This window comes from Cavia porcellus, unplaced genomic scaffold, assembly GCF_034190915.1.
Source record: "Cavia porcellus strain 051 isolate PalLab524CR breed Dunkin Hartley unplaced genomic scaffold, mCavPor4.1 scaffold_26, whole genome shotgun sequence".
NCBI lineage: Eukaryota > Metazoa > Chordata > Mammalia > Rodentia > Caviidae > Cavia > Cavia porcellus.
Genome location: NW_026947509.1, coordinates 29,422,596 through 29,443,824, shown reverse-complemented (window position 1 = coordinate 29,443,824; position 21,229 = coordinate 29,422,596). Strand labels below are relative to the sequence as shown.

Below are 21,229 nucleotides of genomic sequence, written 5' to 3'. Positions count from 1 at the left end.
GGGCAGACTCCTGGCTTCCACTTGGAGCATCCACCCGAGATGCCTTGAGCAGGGATTTGCTCAACCTGTCCTCAGCGCATACCTGTAGCTATCGACGGTCCTACTAGAAAAAAACTCAGGGCAGGGATGTAGCTCAGCGGCACAGTACCTGCCTGCTAAATGCAAAGTTGTGAGTCCTATCTTCTGTAGCTCCCCCCAAAAGAAAAGTCCTGCTAGGCCCCGTGGTCTCCAACAGAGTCTGAGGCATGCTTAGAGGTGGTGCTGACAGGGCTGCACTGCTCTTTCTGAGTAGCAGTGCCCTGCGTGCCACGGTGCTGGTGCCCGGCCTTCTGGATAAGCTGCGCCCCCACCATAAGAGGTCACCCAGGGTTTCGGTGGGAGCTGGTCTAGGTCTGGGGCCCTCCTCCCTCCAGCTGCTGGCTCCCAAACAGACGCTGGGTTGCAAGGCTGGGAAAAGCTTGAGGGTGTGTGTGGAGAACTCAGCAGCAGAGACTATGCCCAAACAGCCCTCAGGGACACCCAGGAAAGACGGACAGAGCCATCTGGGTGGGTGATTCACAACCGGGGCGTGTGGGCCACAGAACGGTGCGAGATTGAGAGAGCGCAGGGACCACCCACCTGCAGCAGCAGCCTGTGTATCTGCTCCGTCAGCTCCTGGATGTTGGGGTACAGGGCCTTCTCCTCCACACAAGGGAGCACCGCGAACACATCCTCATTCAAAGGGCCCCTGTGTGGTTTCAACGCATCCTGTTGCAAGGGCCCCTAGGACCTCTGGGATGTGTCCCCTCCTGCTCCCTGGCAGGTGAGTGGCCAGGACCTAGGCCTGCTCTCTGGGCCCCACCTCCACCCACTGCTGGCAGAAGTAAGGCCAGGCCAAGCCAGACCCTGGGGAGCAGAGTGCAGGGGGCACTCACACCCTGACTTTGTGCCTCCCGATGATGAAGGAGATCTTCCGGCTCCAGGGGTTGATGAAGCTGGACCAGCTGCTGTCCAGTGTGATGTACTCCCCGTTCCGGGCGCGGAACCGGAGAGGAGAATAGTCAAAGGGCTGTCCACCGGACTGCAGGACTGGAGGAGAACCCGAGTCAGGGCTGCAGTGTGAGCACTTCTCCAGCCCCACATTGGCCCTTAACTGCAACAAGGATGGTTTCCCACATCACTGAGTCTGAGGGCTGGGCTTGGTAGTGACATGTGCTGTCCCCTCCCTTGGCCAGTCTGTGACTTCCTAGCCACTGCTGAACAGGTGTCCCCTTGCCATTGCTGAAGCCAATAGCAAAGGCAACAAGGGGCCCCACATGAGCTCTCCTCCCCTGACTCTGCCTATAGCTGAGGCACTGGGACTCAGGACGGGAGCAGGACATCCCCTTCCCTGTGTCCTCAGCTTTCTAACTCTTTGGAGTTCATGTGGCCACAGGAAGGAGCCCTGGTGCATGTAGGGGAGCGCGACCTACTCTTCTTATGGATGGCCAGCATCAGTGGCCTGTCGCTGGGATGCAGCTGCAGGAGTACAGGCTTCTCAATCAGGTCTTGAGGTAAGTAGCCCAGGAGGGGAACTGCCCTGCAAGACAAGAGGCACGTGGTGAGGGGGGACATTCTGGAAGACAATTGCAGACAAACGGCCAAGGGGGCCACTGCCAGAAAGTGACAGACTCTCAGGTCAGACTCCAGATTCCCCAAGGGCACCGGAGAAGGGAAAACCCAGTCGTCTGCACTCCCGAACCGGAGGACCCAGGGTCCAAGTGAGGCTGCGCCCCACACACAGTGGGTTCTGCTCCCTGGCCTGTGTGCTGCCACTTGGTGTCTCATCTCCTGCCGGAATGAATCGTGGGATGTCTTCCGGTTTCCCTGCGTCATGTCTTTCTCCTCTCTCGTGTTACACATCAGGCCGGCCACATGTGGCTGCTTTCTAACAGACTCTGCCTGGAAAGCCCTTTCCATGCGGGGTCAAACTCAGGAAGTCTCCCCTGTCACGTGGATGGCCTAGTCCAGGCCTTCCCCCTGGCTCCCCAGGAGGTGGCCAGGTCTTTGCCTGGTGGCTCAGGCCTTCTCCGCCTGCCGCAGGCCCTCAATAACCCCAGGCCTTCTGCAGTCTTCCTGCTCTGCTTGGTGCAGAACTCACATGTGGGCCTGGTGTTATCCTTTCTCCTTTCTCCTGTGCTTTCCTTGGGCAGGGAGGACAGTGTCCCTGGCACCTGGCTGGAGAAGCTGGAGGGAAGGGAGGCAGGGGAGGAGGAGGAAAAAGAGGAGGCGCCTAGGACATGGCAGAAGACCAGCAGGGCTGGCCCTGGGTAACAGCCTCTGGGTGAATGAAACGCCTGGAAACTCCTGGCCAGTGCAGCTCCATGCTCTGCCCTGGTCCTGGTGCTCGGGCAGGGTGGGTGGAGGCCACACCTGGAAGCTCTCCAGAGCTTCTCCAAGGCAGATCTGCGGAACACACCGAGCCAACCTGGTCATGGGGGATGGCAGAGCACAGAGTCCCCACAGGTGGCTGGCCTGGCCCAGTGCAGAAAGAGGGAGGACCAGGCCCTCTGAGCATCTAGGAGGCGACCTGGCCCACTTCAGGAAGCCCAGCGTCTGGTCCCTTCTGCCCCCTGCCTGTGCTGCTTCCTGAGGACACGCTTCTGTCCTCTGCAGCTTTTATGTTTTCATGTATCTGAGGATAGCTGCAGAGGCACACAGGGGGGCAGAACCAGTGTACAGGCAGGAAGAACCCCAAGACTCCGCCAGGTGACCTGCAGCACCCCACCCCTTCTGCCCCATGAATTTAAACAGGACCATAAGGACAGGCTTCCCAGAAACCCCCATTCACATCACCCGTGTCTTACTGAGTTTGTTTTGTCTGTGTGTACTCATGTATTTTTTTTTGTTTGTTTGTTTGTTTGTTTTTCTCCTTTTTATCGGTACCGGGGATCGAACTCACGACTGCCTGCTTGCAAGGGTGTACTCATGTATACTAGAGGTCGGACCTGGGCCTTTCACCGAGGGCTGCATCTCTGACCCTCTTATTTTTGAGCCAGGGTCTCAGTGAGCTGCCCGGGTTGTGCTTAACCTTGAGATCCTCCTGCTTCAGGCTCCCAAAATAGTGGGATTACAGGTATGCTCAGCCAGTCAGCTTTAAAGCATTAAGTAAAAAGAGTATGCTATAAAATAATAATAATGGTAGCGTAGATACCAGTGCATACTGGCTTATCATCATCAAGCACTACCCAGCGTATGCAATACGATATGCTTTCACAGGACTGGCAGCACAGCAGGTCCACTTACATCAGTAGTACACAATCATGGGTACTTCCGAGTGTTATGACTTCACAGTAGCTAAGTCATCACTTGGTGATGGGAATTTTTCTGCTTCACCATGAAGGAAGAATTGAGATGTGTTATGTCATGTACAACTCTCCATGATGAATGTAATCATGTACTGTACATATATACTAACAAAAAAAGCTAAAAAATCATTTTTGGAACCACTGTCATACACATAGTTGCCACTGTTCACAAAGCACAGAATGCAAGTGGCATTTCCACCTATGATATAAGTGAAATCCACATGCTGCCCCAGCTTTGGCTAGAGAGCTGTAATATCCAAACGGCTCTGAGATTTATTTAGTGGTTACTAAGTAACTACCAATGCCATCTGACACTCAGGGCACTTGAGCCATCTGTCACTACAAAGATCCTAAGACAGAGCGGGAGGCTGGGTGGCCCCAGGCGTGTGATACCACTCACCTCTCATCCACATCCTGGAACAAGCAATTCGGCGTGTGTGTAGTTGTAAAAATCCTCTTCTCAGGAGGAATCCTAGGGGCTGAAAGAACAGAATTTTGCACAGATTTCAGATTCTCAGAAGTAGTTTTATCACATGTGGTAGAAAGTACCCGATGGTTTCAGAATTTTGGGTAACAATAGTGTTCAAGCTGTGTGCCTGCCGCCCAAGGGCAGGGCAGATCGAGGCCCCGCTCTGCAGTTAGTCCTGGTGAATGGGACCCCAGGTCCATGGGACCACAGGCACTCGGGCTCTTCTCAGCAAAGCCGTGCATGCTGGCCATATTCAGGGGTCTGAGTGTGAAACTAAAGTGTGCACACTTGGACTGGAGGTCTCAGCAAGGGCCACTGTACTGCAGAACGTCATGGATGCTAAGGGGGCTCAGCAAAGACTACAACATGGTTTGTGTAAAGAACGTCAGCTGTCTTTCACTACTGAATGTCTTTCACTACTGAATTTCAAACTCTACTGTTTTTGGAGACTGACAATTCAGGGGACTAACGTGCTGAAATCTAGGGGCTCCTCTAACCTCTCACTGGGCACGATACAGGAAACCACGCAGTTGCCATGAAACACCCTCCTATTGCTGGTGAGACTGCTTTGTGGGAATCACCATTAGCCTCCGAGGGGCACAGCAGACCCATAACCCAGGCCCCTCCTGAACCTGCCTCCAGAGAGGCTGGGTCCCCAGACCACATAGCTGCCACTACGGCAGATCTGAGCACTGGTGTGTCACAGCGTGGCAGCTGGAGGGATCACAAGATACCACCAACTGGGTACCCAGCGCTGTGGATCCTCTGGGCTGTGACGGAAAGACCTGGACCTCTTTTGGGCCACAGGCCAAGCTGCAGTGAGTGTGGGCAGAGGAAGGGACAGGGTGAAGCTTGGGGTGGGGGACACACTGCACCCATGGGATCTCCAAGGGAAGCCAGAGTGGGTTGGCAGGAAGGGAAACCCAAGGGAGGGCAGGACAGGCCCATGGTGGGGAGGACACCAACCAGCACTTTGTATTTCAGGGGCCTGCGAGGCCAAGGGACGAAGATGGGAGCAACACCACAACTGACCTCACTTTGCAGACAAAAGGAGAGTGGCCAGGGAAGGGCGGATGGAGACCTGCACAGGGTGGGGCAGGCCAGGCAGACCACCCAGCCGGAAGCCACATGTGGCCGAGGGCAGCACTTACCCTCATAGCCGGAGTGCACTCTCTCCGCCAGCAGCAGACAGCACAGCTGACTCTCAGCCCCCAGTGGCTCCTGCACCTTGACCAGGTAGGGCGTCATGCGGAATGGCTGGTAGCAGATCTCATTCTCATGGTTCTTCCCGACGCTGCAGGGTGAGGAGGGGAGAGCTGGAGTCCCACAAATGGCTGGTCCTTGACTGCTGTTTAGCCCACGGTCCAGGATAGCTGCTCATGGGACCCAGGACACACAGAGGGCAGCAGACGCCTGGGCCTGCAGGTTGCTGGGCCCTGTCCTTTGGATCCGGCACAGGAAGTGTCTGTGAGAGTCCATGCCTAGCCACTAGGAGATCTCTTAGATGATGTGGACTCAGATCAGGTAAGTTGCTCCTGCTGTGGGGGCCTGAGCCCCTGAACTGGCCCAGGGTCATTCCTGACTGGATGCTCAACTGGTCACCCTGTCTTGCACCAAGAGTCTATTAGAAAAACTGCAGGATCCTGACTGGAAACACCTGCAAACCAAAGGCTGCATGTGCATCAGGCCGGGGGCACACTTTTCCTGGCCATGTTCTTGTATGTGACACTGTCCACAAGGAACTGGGCAACTTACCCACTACCAGCTACTCTCTTAGCACCCTGAGTGCCTTTGAAATGTGCTTGCCCTGTGAGTTTCCAGAGTCACTGCAGGGCTGCACCTTGTGGGCCTGTACAGGGGTCAGGGCAGTGGATATAGGCAACCCTCGGCCCCTCCACAAGCACCAAAGGTGTAGAGTCAGCACCACGTGCTCAGTTAGGAGAACCACTCACCTGACACGGCAAAAGAAAGACTTCTCCTCCATGCATTCCTGAGTGAAGGAATCTGAAAGAAACAGCCCTAAGTCATCCATCAATTGGAACACCCAATGCAGACAGCTTGCTCCATGTCTCCAGTGGACGGGGAGCAGCTGGACAGCCGCAGGAAATCCTCACTCAGCAGGAATGAGGGGGTCCCTGAGTCAGGAAACTTTCACTGTCTACACTTCCGAAGTGTGCTGTATAATGAATTATGCAGAACCCATTAATGCTTCCCCCCAGGGCACATGGAGAAAGCCCTGAGCACAAGCTATATATTTTGGGGATATTCAGTTAGAATGGAAACAACTCAGTGCATCCCTGACCCCCATACAAAATCTAAAATGTCTAGTAACAACCTGACAGTGATCACTTGGGGCATCTCATCAGTACTGAAGGAGTAGATGTTCCCAAAAGGGCTTGAAGACATTTTACAAAAGGAGCCTTAAGCTCTGATCATTCACACAAAGGTTCCTCTACTCAAAAGAAACAAGAGAAAAAGCAGAAAGTTACAAGTGGAAGAAGAGGGTATGCAACAGCTGGCCAGGATCAAGGCCGAGAATTTACCCAGGCTCCTTTCATTCACACCACAATTTAGGTCACCACCCTACAGGGTGAACCTACAGGCAGAGCGATATACCCTTTCCACTACACAGCTCAACCATGCCTGCCCAAACATCCTAACCCATTGCAAACAGCCATGGTCTGATGGATGGGCCTTGGCTGCACTTGGGGAGGAGAGCACTGCCCTGAACCCACAGGGTGCATCTCCTCCTTGTGAGGTAGCCCCCTTAACTCATGGTGCACCTGCCAGGCATGCCTGCTTGTAGGGGTACAGAAACAGGGCTGCTGGGGAAGGAAGCAGTGTCCTTCCTAGCTCCCACTGCTGGTGGAATGGGAGTTGGCAGCAGGCACCGCTGGCCCCCAGCTTGTGAGTGGTCCCACACCTGGGAGGCCTGAGAGGCGAAATGGCGACGGCTCCAGGTTTAGGTCAGAGTTGGAGCCTGGCCAAGCTTCTGATCAGGTCAAGTTTGATTCGGGCGACTCAGGCCCTGCCCTCTGCTCTGTGTCTTCCTGGCTGCTCCGTAGCTCTGGATCCTCCGGTTCAGCTTTAGCTCTGACAGTTGGAGCGGAGAGGGGACCAACAAGTGCCAAGGGAGGGAGGCAGGCTTCCTGAGGGGCCTCCCACTGGCTGCAGGCTCGGTGAGCACATGGAGGTGTAGCAAAGGCTAAGTGGCCAGGCTCTTCCCTCTCCTCTCTGCTGCAGAATCTCCACCGGTCTGAACCCTCAGCCCCTCCATGCTCTTACTCAGCGCAAGGCTGTGCTGGCCCAGTGGGGGCATTGGAACCGTGCGCCTCAGTCTGTCCAACCGAACAGTGCAGAAGGCTGAAGATGCGACATTTAGCTACAAGAAGGTTGGGAGGCAGGCAGGGGGCCGGGAAGGTATTGGTGGCAGCAGCTGGGACAGAGGGGCCACCAGCTCATGGGACCCCTGGCTAGATGGCATCTTGGATGTTTTTCTGTCACTTAACAAAACATCTGAGAATAGATGGTGGTTTTTTCTTGCTTTTTTTTCTTTTCTCAGCCCTGGGAATTGAACCTGGGGGTGTTCTACCATTGATCTACATCCCACACTAGTTTTTTTTTTTGAGCCAGGGTTGCACTAAGTTTCCCAGGAGGGCCCTGAACTGGTAGCTCTCCTGCTTCAGCCTCCTTCAGTGCTGGTATTATAAGCATGCCCCACCTTGCTTGGCAAGACTAGTCGTTTATAAGAATCCAGGTTTGTTTGCCTCATGGTTCTCAGGCTGCAAAGTCCAAGGCGTGGCCCTGGTCTGACTAAATTATCTAACAGCGAGAAGGGCAAGAGGGTGCACTCAGAGACCAACAGGAGAGGAACCCCACTTTTTTTTTTTTTGTCTTTTTGAGACAGGGTCTCTCTATGCAGTTCAGGCTGGCCTTAAGCTCACTTTGTAGCCCAGGCTGGTCTCGAACTTGCAACGATCCTCCTGACTCAGTCTCCCAAGTGGGATTACAGGCATGAGCCACCATGCCTGGCTCTTGGGCAGCCCCACTTTAAGACAGCTGGCTCCTATGGGACACACTGGTCCCAAGATAGGAAGGTGCCGACGAATCCTAATGATCCAGCCACCTCTTAAAGACAGTCTCCAATGAGCCGCTCCACTCGACCAGTTTACCAAAACTTAAGCACTTCTCCTAACACTCAGGGCAACTGCTCCATCCCACAGCACTAAGTCTAAACCTACTCCAGAGCCAGCTCAAAACCCCAGAGTCCACCTGTGCACCTGCGAAGCCAAATACCTCTCTGCTCCCATACAGCAGCAGGGCAGGTGCAGTGGGATGTGCCCGTCCCCAGTGCGTGCAAACCCAGAGCACTGCTGTCTCACTGTAGGTTGCAGGCTGCCTCCTGGCCCCTGGGGCCAGCTGCTCCCCCAGTTCAGGCTGCCTGGCCACCAGGGCTCCGGTGGCCCCATCTACACTCAGGGTGACTTTCACAGGCAGTGTTTCTCCCTGCTGGTAACCCCACTGTGACACCTCCCAAGGGCACTGTCTGAGTGGAGCTCAGTGCTCTGCTCCAGGCAGGCATCTACCTGGGCCTGAGGGATCCTGAGACACCTTTTTTAGTTTCAGTGCAGGGAGCTAGGCCTCCTGCAGAAGCAGTAGTGGCCAGACACAGCCCCTGGTGTGGGGCTTATGCACTGGAGCCCTGGCCAGAACTCTGACAAGCACTGAACTCGGGTGCAGGGAGCAGGGCCCGAGGTAGCTCTAGGCTTTTCCTCTGGGATCTGCTGTGATGACCGGGAGCTTTGAAGGGCTGCTGGAAGCCTCCATCCTGCTGTGCAGATGGATGGCAGCTGCCCCCTTAGTGCTCAGAAATGGCTGTGCTCACTGCTCCGCTGTGCACAGCAGGCCAAGGCGCCTGCTCAGCTTCCCTCTCTCTTCCTATAACCTGGCTTGCCCCTCCCTGCAGGTAGGTCAGCACAGGGCTCCTGGGACGTTTCTTCCACCAGAATCCTGGTTCCTCGAGTGAGCTCCGCCTTTCACCAGCCCAGGCATGATCACGGTTCTGCCAGAGTCCCTGCTGCTTCTCCGAAACCACAGCTTTAGCTCTGTCCTTGAGAGGATGACTTCCTTTGCTGCCCGGGTTTCCATCGATGCTGCTGCTCTGGAAGGCGCTCTCTGCCCTCCTTACCTCCATCTTCTCCCAAGCTCAGCCCCGAAGCCCCCATGTGCAGTCTGTCCCAGATGTCACTTGGGACTTGTCAGCCACCAGTTACCTAGCTTCAAAGGTAGTTCTGTGCCGTTAGGAGCTGCTGCACCAATGCCCGCTTCTTGATCCTGACTCTCTCAGTGTGGTTATGCTGGTCTGGCAGCCGGTTCTGGAGGCTCAGAGGTCCAAGGGCACACAGCGCCAGCATCTGTCCAACCACGGGTGAAGGCCGAGTGCTGGTCTCACAGAGGGCAGAAGAAACAACGCAAGGGGCAGCCTCACTGTGGGGAAACCCACTCCAAACATGGTAATGATCCAGCCCCGAGATGGGGAGGACTGGACCCATGCGAAAGGCTCCAATCCCTCTTCAGAGCCTCACCTTGATGCCCCCAAAGGGCCACTTCGCCTGGATCTCAGAAGGTGGCATGGGAGAGAGCAGGGCCCACCAGCAGCAGGCAGGAAAGGTTGGAGGCAGCCAGGTCCAGAGATGGCCCAGGGGTGGGAAGACACGGGCCCACTGCAGGGCCTGGGATGTGAAGCTTGGACATGAGGCATGCAGCACAGCAGACACTGTGCAGGCTAGGCTGTAGGACGCTGCCACCCAGCGTAAGGACAGACTGGCTGTACTACCTGGAAACTGGGTGGTTTGCACCCAGAGGACCTTACAGCCTGGCCTCACATAGCTGCTTCCACCAAGGTCATCGAGAGGTCACTCTGCACCTGTCTCTTATGCTGCTGAGGCCAAAGGGAGCAGGCATCTTTCGGGCGCCCTGGGTTGCCGGTACACTGCATGTCTGAGATGCCAATTCCCCTCAACTTTGTTCCTGAAGCTGTTCTTGAAATCTTCCTTCTAGAATTTACAAAAATGCTATTTTTTTGTTTTTAAATTTACTCTGAAGAGACAACCGTTTACCTTTCTCCTCTGACAGCAGGGCTGGTCTCCAGCAGAGGTAATGGGGAGCTAGCTCCCAGGTCCCCGCCTCATCTGAAGTCCCTCCCCAGTTGCCCTCCCCACAACCTGCACAGGGCCTGGGCCTCACCGACTCCACTGCACATACTCCAGGACGGAAGCCTGCAGGGGGTGGTGCAGCTGTGGAACACGCTGACATCATGGGGCGCCAGGAACTCCACAAACTTGGCATCGCTGAAGGTGTCCTGCTTGCAGTGAAATATGGACGCCACCTGGCTAGAGATGTACAGGATCTTCCCCGAAACCAGGGACACGGCCACGACAAACATATCCTGGAAAGGAGGACAGGACTTGGGTGTCTCAGATGGACAGCAGGTCAGACGGATGGGGAAACCGGAAGGAGCAGGCCACAGGAGGTCAGAGATCTCCGGGACCTTGGCCTCAGCCCTGACCTGAACAATTCCACTTTCCCTGTTCCAGATATTGGGGTTCATCATGATGGCATCTGAAGCAACATGCTGGGAGCCTGGTGTCCTGACCTCTGTCGTCTTGAGGTGGACTGTGGCGGAGGGAAGCCCTCCTTTCTATTTGCCTGGCTGATTACCCTGGCCTCTGCAAGCCCTGGGACCTGGGCTGCCTCTGGCCCAGGACCAGGTATTGTCGGTCACACTGGAACAAGGACATGGAAAGGGCCAGGACCCTGAGCTGTGGTCACCTTTGCCACAATCCCAGCCCCTGCTGGATCCGATCCCACTGCTAAGCACTTAGAAATCTCCTGCCCCAACCTCAACAGAGGGCTCTGCAGTCCCTAATCTTAGTCCCTGCTGGGACCATGAGGTCTGGACCAGTGGAAGGACATCACACCTGTCTTCTCACCCGGAGGGATGTGGACATATGCAGCTGTGGTCAGGTCCATCCAAGGATAAGGAGGACCATGTCACACAGAGACAGAAGTCCAGAGCCATAGAGTGCTCCAGATCCCAGCCTCCAGATCCCACTTCCTGAGCAGTGGCCACAGAGGGCCAGTGCTGACCCAGGAAGAGCTTGCGCCAGATGGATCCCCAGCTCAGAGACACTCACTGAGTTCTTCCCCATATACTCGGAGGTGACGCCCTCCACCTGCTCCACGGTATAGGAGGGCACATCCACACTGCAGGGCTGGCTCTCGCTGGACATCAGCAGCTGGTAATACTCCTCATTAGCTGCAAGAAAACCATGTTCACACTCAGCAGGCAAGGCCCAGGGAGTTGGTACAGTCTGTCAGGGTTTAGATCTGCGTGGCCCCCAGTGGCCACCATCATATGCTCATCAGCAGAACCTTTTGGGGTGATTGAATTGTGGGGCTCACAGCTAACTCGCTATGAGGAAGTGAAGCCTGGCTGGAAGAGGTGTGACTGGGGAGGGTTTTAGTCCTGGCCCCCTCCTGCCAGGCCCTCTGCTGCAGGTCCAGCCTTGAAGCCAGCCCTAGGACCTGAAATGTGAGTCTAAATAAACCCCTTTTCCTCTAAACTGCAGGTGCCAGGTGTCTGTCTCAGGTGCCACATGTCTGTCTTACATTGAGGGAGGGGACTGGGACACCGCCCCTGATGCCTGCAGGTGAACTCCACCCTTCTCCAGTGACTGAGGTCAGTGCAGACAGTGTCTTCCCCAAGTGTCAAGTGGCACTCAGGTGACTGTAGAATGCACTGGGTCTCTGCCCCCCAACAGCATGCCTGGCTTTCCAAAGGTTTTAAAATAGTAAATACTCAGGTAACGTGAGCATTGAGTCCTTTCTCCAGAAGGATCTGGAATTGTGGTGTAACACCCGTGGGTCCCCTCATGCCTGATCCCTGGCTGGCCCTGTCAGACACCTCCACCTGGCAGAACCGACTGCTGTGCACAGTCAGAGGGGCCAGGTCTGAAAGAAAGCCATGTAAAGAGGCTCTGAGTGCCTGTGTCCTTGGGGTCATCCACAGGGCTCGGTGTGACCCAGCTGGTCCCTGTGTGTCACTGTTCGTAGGCCCTGGTGGCCCCTACTCCAAACAGGGGCATAGGAGCTGGCTCTCATCCACAGCCTTAGAAAGAGAGCACCCATGGCTCTGGTCTGGAGTTGGACCCAGGATCTGCCAAGTGAGGGCAGGAGTGCATGCATCCACGGGGTGGCAGTGAGGCCTTTGGATCCATGCAGAACCTTCTCTGAGTGACTCTTCTCCACCTTCAGAGACTGGTGGACATCCGTTCACATGCCCAAATCCAGACGTAAAGTGCATGCAGCGTCTGGATCTGGCAGGATTCTTAAGTTGTAAAGGTACTGCAGACACCAAGAATTTCAGACTCTGACCAAAGGAGTCACTTGTGCCAGAGATTACAGCTGCTCAAGCCACTTCCTCCTGCTGTCCTTTTCAGACAGTGTGTAGAGTCTCAGGCTTATGGGCCCTGAGCTGAGTGCCCTGGGCAGGGTCCGATGCCCAGGCATGATCCACCAGCCAGCGGTGGACAGAAGCAGCCTCTGCCTTCCTCGTCTGCAGCACAGGGCTCTCTGCTTGTGCTGAAGATGGTGGTGTCCGTGTTCTGCTGGTGGCAGGAGGAGAACGGGGTCCATCCAGAGGTACAAGGCCCAGCAGGTTTCCTGAACAGCAGGCACCCAAGATGCACCTTGCAGCCTCTGTCCAAAACCCTGCACTGTGCTTGTGAGTTCCATACCTGTTCCTGTGTGAGCCTTCAACTCATTCTTCACCAGCCAATACTAAAAGCCTCTCTCTGTCTTCTGCCTGACACGGGGTCCAGACACACACACACACGTGGAGCAGGTCCACCTTCAGAGGCCATGGCTGCACACTCAATGGCTAGCGTTGAGCTGCTCTGCCTCCGCAGGGTGGAGAGTCACATGATTTGGGTGAACAAAAAGTTTATGAGTTCATAAGCCTGACATCTGGCAATATCCGGCTCCTTGCTCTCCGTCACCTCTCGTGGTCCTCAGCTGAATGGCAGCCGCTTCCGCCCCACGCTGCCTGTTGCCTCTGACAGGCTACAAGGGAGATCTCACTGGACTTAGGCCCACACCACCCGCCCTGCAACACACCACATGCGCCGAGGCACAGCCTGACACAGCCCAGAGAGAGCAGGCACACGGATAAGCACAAAGACAATCGAAAGACATGGTGAATGTTTAAATTGTTACCAATGAAACCTGAATGTGGCAGAAGGTCTCACTGCCCAGAGCAGCGGGGTAAGTGTGCTTGGAGCGAGGGAGCAGCTTGAGGGACTCACAGCAATACGCCTTTCCTTTTAAACTTTCATTGCGTCCTACGACCGCCGCTTGTTAATCCGCTGTTTGTGGCAGTTTCTGTCTTGGAAAAACAGGAGGCTGCTTCCTCATGCACCTTATTCACCAGAGCTGGCACAATGTGGCTCCTGGCTCCTCCCCAAAGTCGAAATGGTCACGGAAAGTCCATGTTTTGTGTCAGTTCAGACATCATGGCAGCTACCATAATGCAGCCAGAAGCACTCAGACAGGAGTGCTCCAGAGCTGCTTCGGAAAGTGCCAAAGATAGAGGGGTGAGTGTGTTTGAAGCAAGGGGGGCAGGATTCTGAGCGCGGTTAAAAGCAATGAGGTTCTTGTTCTAAAAAGTTTTTTTAATATTTAAACACTGGGGGCTGGAGGTTTAGCTCAGTGGCATAAATGCCTGCCTGGCAAGCGTGAGGTTGTGAGTTCAATCCCTGATATCCAAAAAAAAAAAAAAATTCAAACACTGACTGTAGTTTCTGCTCATGACTCATAGTTCTTTTAGCCACAGGCTTTCTTCCCTAAAAATCCAGGGCAATCGAAAACCTTTAGTGAACTGAGGTTTCCAGCCAACTGCAGCCCCGTCAGGCTTTTACCACAGCCACTGTTTCTGGAACGGGCTCCTGAGAGCCAGCACTTCTGTCGAGTGTGGGGACCAGGGTTCACCCCCTCAGGTGTGGAGCTGGGAGAGGGGCACCTACCTTTCACCTGCTTTACGCTCCGCAGGGCGTACTTCAGGGTGGCCAGCGTGCTTGCCTTGCCCTTGGCCTTCTTGTCAGCTGGGAGGTGGACCTTCAGTTCCCGCAGTGTTCGGATCAGTTCCTTGTGTGTGTCTGCTTTGGGAGACCCTTTGCTGCTGTGAAAGTCAAGACAGAGCGATCAGGTGCGAACTGCATGGACGTGGTTTCTGGAGGAACAGGTAGGGGCGGCTCTTCACCTCACCCACGGGGCACAGCTGCACTCTTGTTAACTATGGTGGCTAAAAATGTCTGGGGACACTGCTGGAGATAGCTCCTTGGTAAGACCTTGGGGAGGTAGAAGCCCTCCCCAGCGTCAGACCTGGGTCTTGCCAGAATGGGCTGCCTGTCCCTAAGCTGTGCCTATCTTTCCCGTCCCAGTGAGAAAAGTATGCACGGTGGGCACAGAGGGCAGCACAGTGAACCAGGAGAGTGGAGGAGGGGAAAGGGGACTTCGGAGAAGGGCACAGTGAGGAGGACAGCACGACTCTGGGCATATGCAGGTAGAGTCTGGCCCACTGACGCAGAGGGTGCAGGGACAGTCATGGGAACTGTATCCCCGAGCTCAGGACTGACAGTGGATTTTGTGCCAGAGGTGATAGATGTCTGGCACATAAGGACAGCTGGTTATAAACACCCAGGGGGAGACTAAGCCTAAGGAATGCCCAGGGCTCAGGAGGGCCGGGAGGGGCTCAGCTCCAGGGAGCCACAGGACAGTGTGCACCTGCATGGCTGTGCAGGTTTGTGGCCCTGAACCAAGTGTGGGGATGTGGCCTCTCCCTGGATCTGACCTCCCCACCAGGCCCTGGTCCTCCGAGGGTGGTGCAGGAATTATGGCAGCCTCACCTGCAGCCACTGGTAGATAAGTTGGGCTCAGGCTCCGCCAGCATCAGGCTAAAGGCGCTGGGAGTGTGAAGGAGAAAGTGGAACTCAGGTAACATGCGCTTCTCGAACCTCCTCCCACCCAGCCAGCCGGAGAGGCCCAGGTCACAGGCTCGGTGGTGCCAGGACTGGGACACTCGGAAAAGTGTAAGTGTGGCTCAGGGTGAAGCACTTGCCCAGCAGGCACGGGCCCAAAGAGTGAGCCCAAGCACCAAGGGGCAAATCCCAGGGTAATAAAATGCATGGCAGTCAGTGGTCAGGAGAGCTGGGAGCCGGGAGCTGGGAGCCGGAAACACAAGGCCAAGTGGCCAGGTGCATTCTCCAATTGCCCATCAGTGAGAGCAGCCGCAGCCGGGCCTGCAGCCTCCCAGGACACCATCAACCACGGCATCCTTAGAAGAAGGGAGGGTCCTTGCACATTAGTTACTCTGAGTATTAAGGCTTTCAGAAGTGGGCCACAGCACTCAGGAGGCTGAGGCAGGAGGATTGCCATGAGATCAAGGCCAGCCCGAACTACCCAGTGAGTTCAAGGCCAGCCTGGAGTAGATGGCAAGACCTTGTCTCAAGGAAAAAAAAAAAAAAAAAAAAGACTTTTGGGAATCTTGGAAAACCCAGTGACCCTGACTGAAAGGTGCAGAAGCAATCCTGTCACAAGGGTCTTGACATGTGCAGAGAGGAAGCCGCCAAGGAAGCTGCCGCAGCGCCCAGCCACTGCCGCACCTCTGGGGGTTGGGTGGCTCCACTATCATCCCCAGCTCCTTCCTGTGGTCGTCGAAGTCGCTGCCCTGAGAGTCCTGCCCCGTGGAGCTGTTCTCAGGGGCCTCGTTTCCACTGCAGCCGCTGCTCATGTCCATGTCCTCCTGCATCGAGGCCTGGCCGGCCTGGGGCTCCATGGGCTCCTTGGTGGGGCTGGGAGGAAATTCCACGAATCCATCCATGCTGGAGCAGCTGCCAGACAAAGATGGGCAAGCATTAGAAAGAGCAGAAAGCACCTTCGGATGCCCAAGGGCACCAGCCTGGGGCATCTTTCCTGCATTTTACTGAGAGACACTGGCAGCACCAAGCCCTGGCTCCCATCCGCTGGGCTCCCCCTAATGGAATCAGCTCTTGGCCTTGGCATGAGGGGCTGATGGCTCAGCATCCACTGACAGTCACCCCCAGCTCTTGGGAGATTTGTGAAGAACAAACTCGCAGCAAGGTCTGGGAGCCTGTGTTTTACAATCTCCCTACACATGGGCCCTTGGGCCCAGCCAGCGCGGCCACCTTGGTACCGAAGAGCTCCAGGAGACACCCTGAAGGGGCTCCACAGATGGGGCGGGGGTGTGGCGCCCTCCTGCACCTGGGCTCCCAAGCACTGCAGTGGGCTTCAGCCCAGGAGCAAAGTGACAACATGTCCTTCAGTTACCCTGACAGGGGCCACTGCTGTTCCATGCCACCATAGTCATATACTGTGACAGCACTGCTTCCACTGCCTGCAGCTCTGAGCACCCAGCACCTATAGGTCCTCATGGCAGACCACAGGGAGAGGTGTCTCCCACCCGCACGAGGCTCATCTTCTGGGTGTGTGGATGTGGAACATGAGCCGGAACTCCTGGACTCAGAATGAGTGCCCTGGGGAAAGTGCAGGGCAGTAGCAGCCCAGGCCCCAGGGGCAGTTTCTGGGGACAGTCCTGCATGCAAGGGGCTCTGACCCAGATCTCCGGAGAGAGATCGTAGGCCTCAGCCCCTCCAGGGGTCCTCCTGCTACTCTGGACCTGGGCCAAGAGCCACACCCTGGGGGCCTTACCACCCTAGCTGCTGCCAACAGGGTGGAGTGAACCAGGACTTCGGGAGACCAGGAACAGAAGGAGCTGGCTGCAAATCCCTCCCACCCCTCCCTGAAAGAAAGAGTGGGACACCTCTGTTCCCTCCTTGCCTCCGCTTGTGGACAGCCTTGGCGAGGAGGTGCCTGTGACAAGGGCCGTCATCTCAGGAGGGTGTCCGATCATGTGCCACCAGGCTGTTCTTCCCCACTTCTCTGTCCATCCCTCTTGCCACCTTGCAACTGTCCCTTCAGGAAAGTACTGCCATTTCTGGTTGCCCCGGACTGCACATCTAAGACCCAACATCACCAGCCAGGAGAGAGCAGGGCATGGACAGCTGCAGGGGTGACATGCAAAGGTCCTGGGGCCTGTGAGTGCCTGGCCCATTTGAGGAAGACGGAGGCAGCTGGACTAGCATAGTTAGGAGGAGCCAGAACTGCTTACTCTGGGTGAGAAGTAGGGGTGCACTAGGTCTGACTACACTTGAGCATGACTGCAGTATAGGTGGAGAGCAGGGCTCCTGCCTGAGGCCCTCAGCACCCCTGACTCTGCTGTCTTGTCCCCAACCCCCTTCCCCAGACCAGCAGCTTTTCTGCTGTGACTCCATCACTGTGGCAACAGGAAGGCTCAGCACAGTGGTCAAGGGAATAGACCTCAGAGACCAGAGTTTCTGGCTCCTCTTCCAGGCTGTGTGACCCTGGATAAGTGCTCAGTCTCTAATTCACTTCCTCCTCTCTAAAAGGACTAAGAACCGCTCCTGTCTCACTTTGATGGCTGGGAGATCATATGATGAAATCTGTGGCCAAGCACCTGGAATGTAGCAAGTGTCCTACAAATTACTTCTGTTAGCACCGCTTATCACTACAGGAAAGGGTGGCAGAAGAGGAATTACAGTGCGGCTTGTATTTAAAGAGCTCAGCCCCACCTGCCCCATCTGGGGGCTCTCTCTGTCTGAAGCTTCTGGGGCGGCCAGGTCTCACTCCTGGGAGCCTGCCTGAGTAGGATCCACCAGGGCAAAGACCATCTTGGGTGGAAGAGAAATCATTTTGCAGAAAGGGTAGTGCAAGCCTGCCAGCCGATGTTCAAAAGCCCACGATCCCAGAAAGTGTGCCCCTCAGCACCAAAGTGCTTGCCGGCAGCCTTGCTTTGCCAAGCTGGCTGAACCCAGCGCCAGCCAGGGCAGACTTTGGGGTAGGAGAGGCGAGGAGGGCAGGGACAGCCTGGCTTCACTTGTTGCCTGCTGGTTCTGCCCCTGCAGAAGGGTCAGGGTGAGGAACAGTGCTGGGCTCAGCTCTGGGCACAGTCACTGGGTTAGACAGCGGCTGAGATCCAGTGGGGTGGGGAGCAGGACAGAGGGCTGGAGCTGCTGAGGCTAGCGCTGGATCCTGGGAGGACAGGGCGAGGTCCCCTCAGTGGGACAGCTATGCATAGTTTCTGAGCCTAACAGTCGGAGAAGGCAAACAGCCTGGGCCAGCTCAGTCTTTGTGGCCACCACCGAGGCTCGAGAAGGTTGCTCACACCCTTTCAGTCTACATCCCCTTGAACTCAGAAATCTGCAACTAATCTAGTGCCTGTGAGGATCATGTCTAGAGAGAAAGTGTGGTCACTCGCAAGCAGTGGAGGTCACAGCCTGATGTCCGCCTGAGGCTGCCCGGCCCCTCACTAGGCTGGCTTCCCAGTTGGCTCACCCTGCCGGTTTCCCACCTTATGTAACAGCACCAGACGGCCTGGTCTGTGTGTCTGCCCTGTGGTGTTCTACAACCCCAACACTGTAATATGTTTCTACTTCCTACTGCAGCCAACTCCCTGGGGCCAGCCTGTTGTAATCTGGAGAAAATGTTTGTCCTGGTAAATAAACAGCCACGCTCTCCATGGTGACGGTTGGGTAAGCGAGGAAAATGTGACCAGGGCTGTCCAAATATGGAAGGGAAGGAGGCCCACAAGGCATCTCTCAACCCCGCTAGGTGCATTTTGTCCTTACATAGGGAGAGGGACCCCATTTTAAAGCAATAATGCCAAGCAGTGGCCCCCAGGCCAGGTCTGAGCTGGGATGCTCCGCATGTAGGGTTCTAGGAGCCCTGCTGCTCCTCAGGTCTGTGAGCTGTGTTTACCCTGCTCCCCAGTGTCACAGTGAAGGGCTGTTGGATTCCTACTATCACTCTAGGGAGAGCCCTTCGGGACCCAGAGGGCACTGCAGCACCCAGCCCTCCCCCATGCCAGCCAGTGATCCTGTGGCCTTGGCCCATCCTCAGCGCTGTTGAGCCCTTCCTGCCTCTGCTTTGCTCTGGATTTGAACTCCAGTGGCCAGCTTGCAGTGTGGACGTGTACAACCAGTGCAAAATGAACAGAGGGCCAAGCGTCCCAGAGAAATTCGGGGTCAGGGGAGAGCCAGCAAACACCCCTGCTGTTCTCCCTTGGGGCTGAAGGGCAAGCCGGAGTGGTCTGTAAAGCTGCAGGTTCATGAGTTTCTAGTGGATTTACTGAATACAGCAGTTTTACAAAGCTCAAAGCAACCCACTCCTCTGATTCCACACCGGAGGGCCTGCCAGCTGGTGTCCCAACTGGGGCCCCTGTTCTGCGTGGAAAGCAGCAGTACAGGTGACAGGGACACTTCCCACTTCTTCTGCAAACAAGTATCACAAGGAGACGCTACAGGAGACCAAGGCAGGACTGTCAGCAACCTCTCATCTCCTGCTCAGATGCCAGGGAAAGCCATTTGTGAGTGACAGGAACCCAGGACTCTGGAACTGAACAGATCCAACCCCTTCTTCAGAGGAAGAAACCGAGGTCCAGCGCAGCACCGAGCCACTGGCTGGCACAGGGCTCCCTCCACGCCCAGGGCTCCAGCCTCCACAGACAGTAAGCCTGCTGCAGCTCTGTGCCAATGAATCACAATGACAGTGACAGGAGTGTGAATGCTCGCAGAGCCATCCCTGGGTGGCATATCACACAGCTGCCGCTGACAAAGGGAAGACCCCTGCTTTGTCACAGCGCACTACTTAGGAAAGGGGATTAGCCTTTCTGTGAAAACTCTGGTTCTATCAGAGCCACAGGTGCAGCCCTGTCTCTCCTCAGCCACAGCAGCAGAGATGGGACCATCCCCATCCTGGGAGGGGGCTGTGGGCATCTCTCCTTAAAAGCCAGGAGGCCAGTGGCTCAGCTGGGCAAATACAGGAGGTAAAAAACCTCTGTGAGGAGGGTGCCCACCACATGCTGGGATTCCTAACATAGAGGGGAGGGCACACAAGAGCCGGATGCTGGGATGACCCTGAGGGGCCTTCTGAGGTCCAGGGGTTGCCTGGCACAGTTTCCAGGGACCTCCTGGCGCTGCTGTTTTGTGCTTATGAATCAGCCTCCAAACCGGCTCCTTCTGTGTAGGCTTCAGAAACCCTGGCAACCAGGGTGTCATCCCTCACCCAGACCTGCAGGGGGGCAGGCCCGCCCACACCCTGGTCCACGTCTGTACTTGGCAGCGGAAGGATGATGTGACTGCTCCTCTCAAGGTGGGCCTTCAGTCTGTCCCAGAGGGGGAACCAGTTCAGGTGGTCCAAGGTGGGCAGAGGGCAGGAGCTTCACAGGGTCTCCCAGGGGCTTTCTCTGCTCTCTGATCACCTGCACCAGGAGACCCAGATAAAGTGCTCAGCGCTGACCCATCCTTGGCCCTTCACCGGGCACAGATTTGGTTCTCAGCCTCTGAGCAGAAAGCGGGCTCCCCAGGACTCACCAGGGCCCAGGGGCAGTTGCACTGACCCTCAATTATCTGGGCCTCCCCTGGGGTTAGGGGGGTGTTGAAAAAGAAAATCGTTTGAAGAAAGACAGACTGGGGTCAGTGGTCGGTCAGCAGGCCATGATCTTGGACAAGTTGTTTAACCTTGCTGCACTTCACTTATTCAATCTGCAAAATGGGACCACTAAGACCCACCTTGCTAAGCTTCAGTGCGCACGCCTGGACGACACCGTCTGCGTCCTGCACGCCTCTGCCAGCCCGGGCTGGGTCGGTCCGAGGGCGTACAGAGGCCCAGAAAGCCCTGGGCCGGCGCTGGACCCCCACCTGCCCGCCCGCCAGCCAGCCGGCCAGCGGTTACGTAAGAGGCCCGGCAGTCTGCGCGCCGCCCTACGCACCTTCCGTTCACTCACCGCCGCCGCGTCCGGCCTCGCGTCTGTCGGCCTTCAGTCGGCCCCTCGGTCGGTCCGCCCGGCACGATCGCGGCCGCCACCTAGAGCAGCTGGTTCCCCCCGCGCCGCCTGCGCCGAGCGGGTCGCCGCTGTCACATAGTGGAAAACGTGACCGCGCGCGCCAAGCCCGCCCCCCGAGTTAACCATTGGCCGAGGAGCCGCCTCATCTGCATACAGCAGGGGTTGGGCCTGCCAGAGCCGCCTGCCCATTGGAGGCGGAGTCTGTCTCTCTCTTTACATAAGACGCACATGGAACTCCATGTTCAGCGCCTCTATTCCTCAATGAAGCCGCTACGAGCTCGAGTCCCCCCTCGTCCTCCTGAGTGGTCCCTTCCACTTCCGGTCTCGACACTTTCCATTCATTTCGCCCGGCTGCGGCCTGCTCGCCGGGCTCGGAGTGGTACGTACCACTGCGGGGCGGGGGAGCTCGGCCCCGGACAGGCTTTCCTTGAGTTC

At 56.3% G+C, this 21,229-nt stretch overlaps 1 protein-coding gene across 11 annotated transcripts in view; it reads right to left on the bottom strand.

Moving 5' to 3' along the window:
• Positions 1-20,872, bottom strand: part of Per2 (period circadian regulator 2) — a 35,920-nt gene extending 15,048 nt beyond the window's left edge. The window contains exons 1-13 of one of the 11 annotated variants that reach the window (XM_063237026.1): positions 20,735-20,869; positions 20,014-20,209; positions 15,516-15,743; positions 14,760-14,816; positions 13,878-14,032; positions 10,992-11,113; positions 10,042-10,243; positions 5,748-5,799; positions 4,947-5,089; positions 3,727-3,805; positions 1,452-1,558; positions 915-1,068; positions 619-727 (exon numbers count right to left, since the gene is read on the bottom strand). In XM_063237026.1, coding sequence (XP_063093096.1) covers positions 619-727; positions 915-1,068; positions 1,452-1,558; positions 3,727-3,805; positions 4,947-5,089; positions 5,748-5,799; positions 10,042-10,243; positions 10,992-11,113; positions 13,878-14,032; positions 14,760-14,816; positions 15,516-15,733 — 1,398 coding nt within the window. In that variant the 5' untranslated portion in view covers positions 15,734-15,743; positions 20,014-20,209; positions 20,735-20,869. Of the gene's footprint in view, positions 1-618; positions 728-914; positions 1,069-1,451; positions 1,559-3,726; positions 3,806-4,946; positions 5,090-5,747; positions 5,800-10,041; positions 10,244-10,991; positions 11,114-13,877; positions 14,033-14,759; positions 14,817-15,515; positions 15,744-20,013; positions 20,210-20,519; positions 20,669-20,719 lie in introns of those variants that run through there. The other 10 variants (XM_063237025.1, XM_063237027.1, XM_063237028.1 and 7 more) reach the window with 10 other exon arrangements.
• Between the last annotated feature and the right edge of the window lie 357 nt (positions 20,873-21,229).